Raw genomic sequence first — 9,077 nt, forward strand, 5'->3', positions numbered from 1 at the left:
TTTATAGGGTGCTGGACACTAAATCTCTCTCTCTCTCTCTTTTTCTCTCTTTCTTTCTGTCTTTCCTTTTTCTTTTCTTTTTTCCTTCTTTCTTTCTCTGTTTTTCCTTTTCTTTTATTTCAGTAGGAAAATTATTCGGGGGGGGGGGGGGGGGTCGTTCCCCCTGACCCCACCGCTGTTACGGCACTACTTTATGTTCAGTTGGTTTAGTTAGTACCAAGCAAGCTGCAACAGATTACCTTTAAGTGGAATTTACCGAAGCTAGTTTTGTATTTCGTACAGCGAGTTTCAACAGACTAATTTTTTTTTAATCTAGGTTTCATAAAACAGTGTTTACAAACTTGAACTCCTTTTTCTAGTTTCATATTTTTCATTCTCTTTTGCTGTGAAATAATTATTATTAACGTGAATATTTTTTTCTGCACAATTAACTAAAGCAAATGTTCCTCTATAGAGAATTACCAAATCAGTAATACACCGTAGAGGAACTTCCTGCCGAAACGGCTGGTTAATTTTTTTTAATTTCGCGATTTTTCGACTCACGAAAGTTTCTTTCAATCTTTTTCTCATGGTCGGGGAATTTCACTTCTTCGATCATTGTGGGATTACATAAATTCACCCACCAAAAGTTTAAATGTACACGATTTTTATATAATCAACTTAGAATTTCAGTCACATTTCAAGTTACTTTTTTTTCGGTTAATATCTAGATATAAAGTTGCTTAATGGTTGCGTGATTTTCTTTGATCAAATTTTCAATGTTAAGAGAAAATACGAAAAGAAGTCACTGTTTTGAAGCTAAGAAATAACAGATTAATTAAAAAGGATCATAAATGTTTCTATTCTTCACTCTCTTCGTTGCCATCTTCATCTCTATCTTTAATTTCTCTGTCTTCCTCGTCTGATTGGGGTAAAACATCAACTGTTTTCATTTTTTAGTTTAAAGAATTTCTTATACTCACCATTGTACGAACTGAAGTTGCTTGATAATTTTTCAAATCATGTTCAGTTGCTTATACACGAGTTGCTTATAAAAACAACAACTTTATCTTACTTAATAAGTAGTCATGTTGCAAAGGTTGAAATTTGGATAAAACTGAAGCAAGTAGTCAGGTTAAAAAAAACCGACCACAAAATATTTTAATAAGAGAAGAAAAAGTATTTTAAAGGACTGTTTTTCTAAGCAGATGAACCTTTCGTAAAATTTAAGTTTGACCATGGCAACTAGTTTTTAGCGGTAGCACATTAGAATCTACGCGCAAATTTTTTAAGAAATTCGTATCTATTTGTAACTATTTTCGACAGTTAACTTTCGTGAAAAGACATTTTGTAATGATATAGACTTGATTTTTTTTAGAAAAGTATAACGGACAAGGTTTTATGCTACGGGTACAACTAATTAAAAACGAAAAAATCGAGTTGCATAACAACACAAGATAATATTTTCGTTTTTATGAATTGTTCTTCGAAAATCGTTTAAACTTAACAATGTATAAAATTAAAACTAACATAAAAATCAACTGGGAAAGATTTCAAACATAATACTAATACGCTCATGATAACAAGCTTACGCCTTTTGCAGACAAAACGTTCCTTACCATAAGTCTTCACATACTGTACTACGTTAGTTATTTCTGGATTCATAAAACAAAAGAAGCAACGATAAAAAACACAAAACAAAATGTATACAGAAGAACTCTCTGGAATTAAAAAAACTCATAAAAACTATGTAATAAACATCTCTTTATAAATATAAATATATATAACATTTCTCTGAATAAATATTTCATACCTTAAAAAAAATGTATATATATAACCTGGTTTAAAAAATATTATGCACTTCTGAAAAAGAATTTCATAAAACGTTTGCCTAAGAACTACTAACTATATGCAAAATGGGATTTCTACAGATCATGGGACAAAAAAAATGGCAAATTGGGATGAACAAATGATGGATGGGGTAGATGAGAGTAATGGTTGGGGCAGATGAGAGAAATGGTTGGGTAGATACGAATAACGGGTTAGATAGGCCATATACAAGGGATAGCTAAAAGGACAGATACAATCGGGAAAACTTAAGTTCTTGCAATAAAATCAACTAACTTCAAACACAGTTGAACTGAACCGAAACTTTAAAAATAAATTTTCAAACTTTAAGCTATATGACATTTTATTCTTACCAATATCCATTTATTCTCCAAAATCTAAGGTGATTGGAACTAATTCTTCTTCCGCAACAAAAATCTCCTCATTCTTAACACTGTATACACGATATTTAGATACATTCTCTTCGTTATCGTTGATGTGCATTGAATTGTTATCGATGGTTTTTGTTTCAGATGTTAACTCATGACCTACCTCTTTAGATCGTTGAGTGGATGTATTAAACTCTTCTTGTTGACACTGCACTGTAAACATTTCCGGAGGTTGTGAAATAACAACAACTTGCAGCAGTTCGTCAATATCTATTTTTGGTATCGGGATTGTCTCGGGTTTAGTGCGAGTCTGTGGAGGAGATAAACTAAGCCGGTGAACTACTTGTGACAACGGGAGCTCGTCCTCACTGGAAAATTCACCAGTACCAGTACCAGTTTTTTCTTTTTTCTTTTTATGCTGTTTTAAAGGATGCAATCGACGCTGTGGTTGTTTAATTCTTTTTTTCTTACACCTGAATGCTGCTTGAGAACATTCTAGTGCAATTGGTACCTTAATCACCTTTCGTTTTTTTGGTCCTTTAAAAGAAGGAGAAACAATTGTTTTGATTTTTTTCTTCCTTTTGACGTTACGCGATTCTTTACTTTCAAACAGAGGATCAATTCCTTTCATGACAGTTGGTTTAGTTGTCTTTCTATCAACACTGTCAATATCGTCGACATTATTTTGACTTAATAACGAATTCCAGTATGTTCTGAATTTTTTTTTTTCGATAAGCTCAATGACAGTTGGTATTTTTTTATTAAAAGTTTTACTTTGCAGTATGTTGGATCTGGTATGGACATATTTATCAGCATCAGCAATTTGTCTTGATTTTTGAATTTCCTTCGCCATTATCGTTTTTAAGGAGTCAGTAAGTCCATTACTAGAATCTACCTCGATTGCTTTATCTACGACAGCCTGTGTAAAAGTTTTTTTTGTGCAACTATTTAAATCACAATGACTTCTAGCTGGCAAGGAAATCGGGCTAAGGCAATTCGTGATGCCTCCATTAGACATGCTCTCCAGGAATGTTTCTTCCGCACTTGAATAGAGGCTTGATAACTTTTTAGGAGTGGACGTTTCCATTGCATTTGTAGTTGATGTCAATTCAGGCATTGAAGGACCTGTACCACACGCCTCTTGCTCGTTATTGTTACAATCAATTTTAGGTTTTAGACTATCGCCTCCTTCTGCAAATTTATCAATATCTGCATAAAAAACATCGCTGTTTCGCTTTCGCAAACTCATCACATGTTTTGACTTTGGATTCGGTATCATAATTCGTCTTCTCTCTATGTGTATGCAGGTTTGGCTTTCCTCAGCTATACAACATATGCCACACCTTAAACAGCTGGAGTCATCCAGAAAGACATCATCTAAAAACAACAAACAGAAAGGGATCAATCTTATGAAAAAATATTTGCCTGACAGGCCCGACTTTTATATTTGGACGTAATAATTAAACCAGTCTTTCTATTTTACGTCGGCAGTCTGTAATTGCCGAGCACAATACAAATGTGAAAAAAGTTTAATATAGGTACATGAAGGATGACTTTAACAAGAAAAAAGCTATGAAGATATAAATACAGGAATTTGAGAACGTTATCATACCTTTTAGATTCATATTCTCTTCCTCATGTATCCAAGTTCTTGGAACAACTTTTGTTGACTGTTCTTTCCACAAGCCAACCATACCCTGATTTTTACCATGACATAAATAAGATGGTGTTATCGCGCATGGGACTTTGCTCTTGCTGGGCCGATTGCCACTATCTTTCTTTTTTCGCTTTCGGTTTTCTTTATTGGAAATGGCTTTTCCACACTGTGTATCAGGCAAAGCTGTTTTCAATATATTTTTTGAAGAAAAATTGTTGGCATTATTTGCAATTTTAGTGTTAACAGATAAATTCACAGAAACACTTTTTGCTGTTTTTGGTGGACTTTTTAAAATATGGTTTTTAGATGTTATTATATCACATGGGATTGTGTTTGCAATATAGTTAAAGTTGCTGTCACTTTTCTTTGTTTCAAATAAACAAGATGGTGGAGATGCTGCACTGTCCACATTTCTTTTTAGGATGTTTTCAGCAAAATGCAAATACTTTTCAGGCAACACTTTATTGTGTGATTTTCTTAAGAAAAATGCATCACTATTTACAGTAGGCAATGTCACTGTTTGTGATACTTCAGTCTTATCACATGGTCCTGGCTTGTTTGCCATTGGAATACTATTAGGTGGTTGAAAAATAACTTCACTTTTTTGCCATGTTTGATTTGCTGCACAATTGTATGAATTGTTACTTTCTATCAGCTTCGTATTGACAAAACTGTTTAAATTTGTATTGTTTTTCTTGTCACTAGAATGCGTTTCTAGAAACAGCATGGGATCAGAAACAGGAGGAAACAGCTGTTGCGAATACGAACTATTGATGTTTGTGGCAGGGTGATGAATGACGTTTGTTGGTTTAAAACTGCCATGAGTAATGACTGGTTGTAAATTTAATTTATACCTGGTTTGGTTTGTGAGGATTAACGGATGGTTACTGCATATGGGTTGAACAGATTGAATATGCTCCATTTTAAAATTATCTTGTTCTTCTTCACTGTCATTATAAGTCCCATCATATAAATCAAATTTAGAAGGATCGACAGCTTGAATATTTAAACTGTTTGTATTATATGTCTGATTTAACTTTACTATATTCTGTTTACAATAAAACTCTGTTTTCTGTTGCTCCTGGTAATTACAAATTGGACTTACTGATTGTTTATAACATTGATGGTTGTAATAGGGCAGCGATAAGTTTGCCTGCTGGTAGTGATCTAAAGGAGATGTTCTTATTGCATACGTTTGTTTTTGTTGCATTGGTATATTGTTTGGTACTGATGGAAAATTCACAGATGCAGTAGGATAAAAAAAAATTTCTGATTTTTTAGGTAGTAACTCAGGTTTTATAGTTTTAGTTGAATCAAGTTTTCTTTTCTTTTTATTTTGATTATAGTCTATCACAGGTACCACAACGGTACCTGCTGTACTGATGAATTTAGAGGCAACAATTGGTGAAACTTCATTATTGGTAATGGTGATCGTTTTAGAATTTGCGGTTCTATCCTTTAAATTGTTATTTTGGTCTAATAATTTATGTTGGTGTCCATTGGCAGGATTGTTGGCTTCAACATTCATTGATTTATTAAACATTGGTCTAAAATTGCCTGTTTGTAACTCTTCACTGCTTAAAGATGCAAAACCACTATCATTTGATTTGTCTTTCTGTTGGAAAGCATGACAGTTTCGTTTGAACTGGTTATTTATAGTAACTTCATCAAACATGGAAAAATATTCACTATTGATTGGACTAATAAGCTCCATAGTTCAACATCAATCATGTGATCAGTAATTCATATCTAAAAATAATAACAATAATTTATTTTAAAAATGCAGCTTGTTAATTTTAAAGCTTAAAACTTGACAGTTACTAAACCATATTTTGTATTCAATCACTTCAAAAAATCATAATCTGACATTCTTAGTGATTGATTTTTTTTGCATGGAATTGCCTCTTTTCACCTTTATTATTTTTTAGTGCTGTATGCCTAATTAGGATGGCATCAGAGGTTTCAAAATAAATTTCATGACCTTTCTATGTTATGACTGAAATAACTTTAACAAAATATCTTATTAAACTAGATCCATATCATAAAGCATGAACCATATGTTAATAATACTGTAGCTTATATGCACAAAATCTTTATTTTCCTCTTAACCCTTAAAGTATGGCTCCCAGAAATATCCAGGCAAAAACAGACCCACAGTTGGACAGCCATAACTCCTAAGGTTGTCATGAAAATTGCTCTTTTATGTTTTAGAACGAGGATGAATTAAACTACCCAATGATACCAAACATGAATGGTCTAGGTCTTGTCCTCAGCCATCCACTGCAGCTCGAGCTGATTATATGCAACTAAAAAAAGAAGGGTCATTTCAAAAAACACTCTGCACCACCAAGAGTTAAAATATATATCCACCTTAAAGATTTTATCTGACCTTGATATACTTGTAATGAAATCTAACATATATGTGCAAGATAAGGTCATTGCATATGTGCAAGGACCTTATTTCTTATTATATTTTTAACTGGAAAAACAATATAATAAAACAACAACAAATGCATATATTTAGAATCTTCCAAGCATTAAAGCTTTCATTTTTGAGCATTTCCATTTCAATTTCCTTGAAGATAAACTTCTTTTTCTAACTGTCTGCAAAATGTAGCCACACTACCTTAGATTTTGAGTCTCAGACACAATTGTATACATACAAAACACAAATGTGTGTGCATTTTGTTTACATGATACCTTAAGGAAATTCGGAGTTGGTAATGATTCAATCTCGAGGTTATAGCAATGGAGAAATTTCTAGGTGAGCAATGGAGCAATTTCTAGGTCAGCAATGGTACAATTTTTAGGTCAACAATAAAGAAATTTCTAGGTGAGAAATAAAGAAATTTCAAGGTAATATCTAGATTAGCAATGCAGAGATTTCTAGGTAACAATGGAGAGATTTTTAGGTGAGTAACGATGTAGATGCAACAGAGAAATTTTTAGGTGAGAAATGGTACAACTTCTAGGTAATAGCAATAAAAAAATTTCTAGCTTAGACATAGAGAAATATTTAGGTTAGCAATGGATAAATTTTAAGATCAGCAATGGATAAATTTCAATGTCAGCAATGGAGAATTCTTTAGGTCAGCAATAAAGAAAGTTTTAAGCCAGCAATTGAGAAATTTCATGGTCAGCAAAAGAGAAAGTTCTAAGTTGAGTTTTTGTTAGGACATGAAAGTTAATTGTTGACAGGTTCAGTAGCAGTTAAGGATAATGGGGTGTCAGCTACTTCACATGGGCAGACCTTGGGCAGGCCGTTTTGAATTTCACAACTGTAAAAAATCAATTTCCAGTTAAGTATTGCTGCTGGGTCATAGTTATTTTTTTTTTGATTAGAATGTCTTTTTTAATTCAAAAGTTAATTTTAGATAATATATTTTTCCTAACATTGGATAGAGCATGACATTAAGGCAAATATGATTATCCCCTTTACAACAAAAAATACCTGCCAGGTAAAACAGAATAAAAGGACTTCAAAATATGAGACTTATTAATCTTTTCCCAGAAATTTTGAATGAATAAGATTTCAAATCACCTTGATGAAATTACCATTACCTGTGGGACTGCAAGTGCAATTTTTCATGTGTACACAATGCAGTTTTCTTGCATTGTGGGATCAAAAATTTTAAATTTAAACCTTCACAGAGGGTTTACCAAACTCTAATTTACATCCATACATTCTGAATAAAGATGCGAGTCTGAAAAAAGCCAAAGAAGTCTCATTAACAATTATTTACCTTTCTACATCAACACTCAGATTGTTAATAACAAAGCATGTGCTAAAAATGGTATTTTGTATATGCATTTTTTTGCTACAAATTTTAAATTAAAAATTCTGTTTTATGGTCATATTTACACCAAAAATGCACTTTAAAATTCTAAAAATGATAATAAATTGGCAAGGTTTAAAGCTTACCTCCTAATTTAAAACAACTTATTATATCTTATAATCTAAAAACACTCATATATCATAAGTATATATTTAAGAAAATAGATCTATTTTGCATGATTTGTATTTACAAGAGAGTCCTAAGATTAAATAAACAAGGTTAAACAAGCTAACTTTCATGCAATAAAATAAACAAAGGGGAGAAATTGGCTCCAAATTTGTCCCAAATTATACAATCTATATTTTTAAATGCTTGAAGAGGCTAAACAAGGAGTTTTCAGGAGCAGTGACTGCTATGGTTAGAATGGTACGCAAAACCCTGCATACATATACTAAATCGCAACACAATAATTCAACATTACCAAATGACAAAAACAATTTTAGCTATTTAGCTACCCACGTGCGTCTGTAAGCTTTCCCGCCACATTTAAACACGGTTGGCGTGTATGGCATAGACTTCATTTAATCTTGACATGAGATATAGAAGCAAGGTTGACTTAGCGGGCGCAGGGAAGCCGTTTTACCGCCCCTGCGCGCAGACGACAGTGTTGATTCCCGAGACTGACTGGCTTGATCTGATGCTTTACAGCCTCGTTCCCAGGGCATTTTGCCCTGTTGTTAAAGTTCCACTCCGTAATAACCCTGGGGACGAGGCTGGATGTTTTGCAGTATTCTCTTCAATTAACGGACACTCTAAAAGGTATGTTTTGTGGCATGTGTCCAAAAATGCTTTCGTTTTGTAAAGAATCAGTTTTTATTATTGCTATTGCATTTCTGCCCACCTCATTATTAGATAGCTCATGTCTGCATTGTAACAATTCCCCCACCAAAGGGGCTCCAGATAGTAGACATGATATCCTCTAGCAAACATTTTTACTGGTACTCATTCCAATCTTTTTCGATGAGTATGGGTATGTCGATCTCGTACATTTCCTGGAAGAGTAAAAAACCAAGGTGATTAGCTAGTGCAGAAGATAAGCTCAGTAAGGTCATGTACTTTGTAGACCCAAAGTTTTGGATGCAAGTGGAAATCATGGAGAAAATCCTCGAAACTCTAAGAAACTCTAAGGGAAAAGAAATGTCATTTTATTTTTGGATAACGCCACTGTCCATCCACCGTCATTGGTAGACAAGTTTAGCAACAAAAAGATCGTAATTTTCTCGCTTACAACCTCTCGATGCTGAAATAATTCAAAGTTTTAAATCTAAGGATCGAAAAAAAGTTAATGCGCTACGTTATTGCCAGTGTTAAAGAGGACTTACTAGCTTCAGAAATTACAAAGAAAATTAATGTTCTTCAAGCTATTAATTGGGTCACTAAAGCTTGGGA

The 9,077-nt window shown here is 33.2% G+C and overlaps 1 protein-coding gene across 1 annotated transcript; it reads right to left on the minus strand.

Moving 5' to 3' along the window:
• Nucleotides 1-1,414: 1,414 nt before the first annotated feature.
• LOC130654935 (uncharacterized) lies at nucleotides 1,415-8,183 on the minus strand. The gene is made up of 4 exons (XM_057457590.1): nucleotides 8,148-8,183; nucleotides 6,085-6,158; nucleotides 3,808-5,601; nucleotides 1,415-3,572 (listed from the first exon to the last, which is right to left on the minus strand). The coding sequence occupies exons 3-4, from the start codon at nucleotides 5,564-5,566 to the stop codon at nucleotides 2,191-2,193; spliced, it is 3,141 nt and encodes a 1,046-aa protein (XP_057313573.1). The 5' UTR covers nucleotides 5,567-5,601; nucleotides 6,085-6,158; nucleotides 8,148-8,183; the 3' UTR covers nucleotides 1,415-2,190.
• Between the last annotated feature and the right edge of the window lie 894 nt (nucleotides 8,184-9,077).

This window comes from Hydractinia symbiolongicarpus, chromosome 8, assembly GCF_029227915.1.
Source record: "Hydractinia symbiolongicarpus strain clone_291-10 chromosome 8, HSymV2.1, whole genome shotgun sequence".
In the NCBI taxonomy this organism is placed as follows: Eukaryota; Metazoa; Cnidaria; class Hydrozoa; order Anthoathecata; family Hydractiniidae; genus Hydractinia; species Hydractinia symbiolongicarpus.

Bases quoted from the DNA above. Each gene is read 5' to 3' on its own strand.
- LOC130654935 (XM_057457590.1), bottom strand. From the start codon at position 5,566: ATGGAGCTTATTAGTCCAATCAATAGTGAATATTTTTCCATGTTTGAT. The intron at 3,573-3,807 runs GTATGATAACGT...TGTTGTTTTTAG, and splicing joins AGAGAATATGAATCTAAAAG to ATGATGTCTTTCTGGATGAC.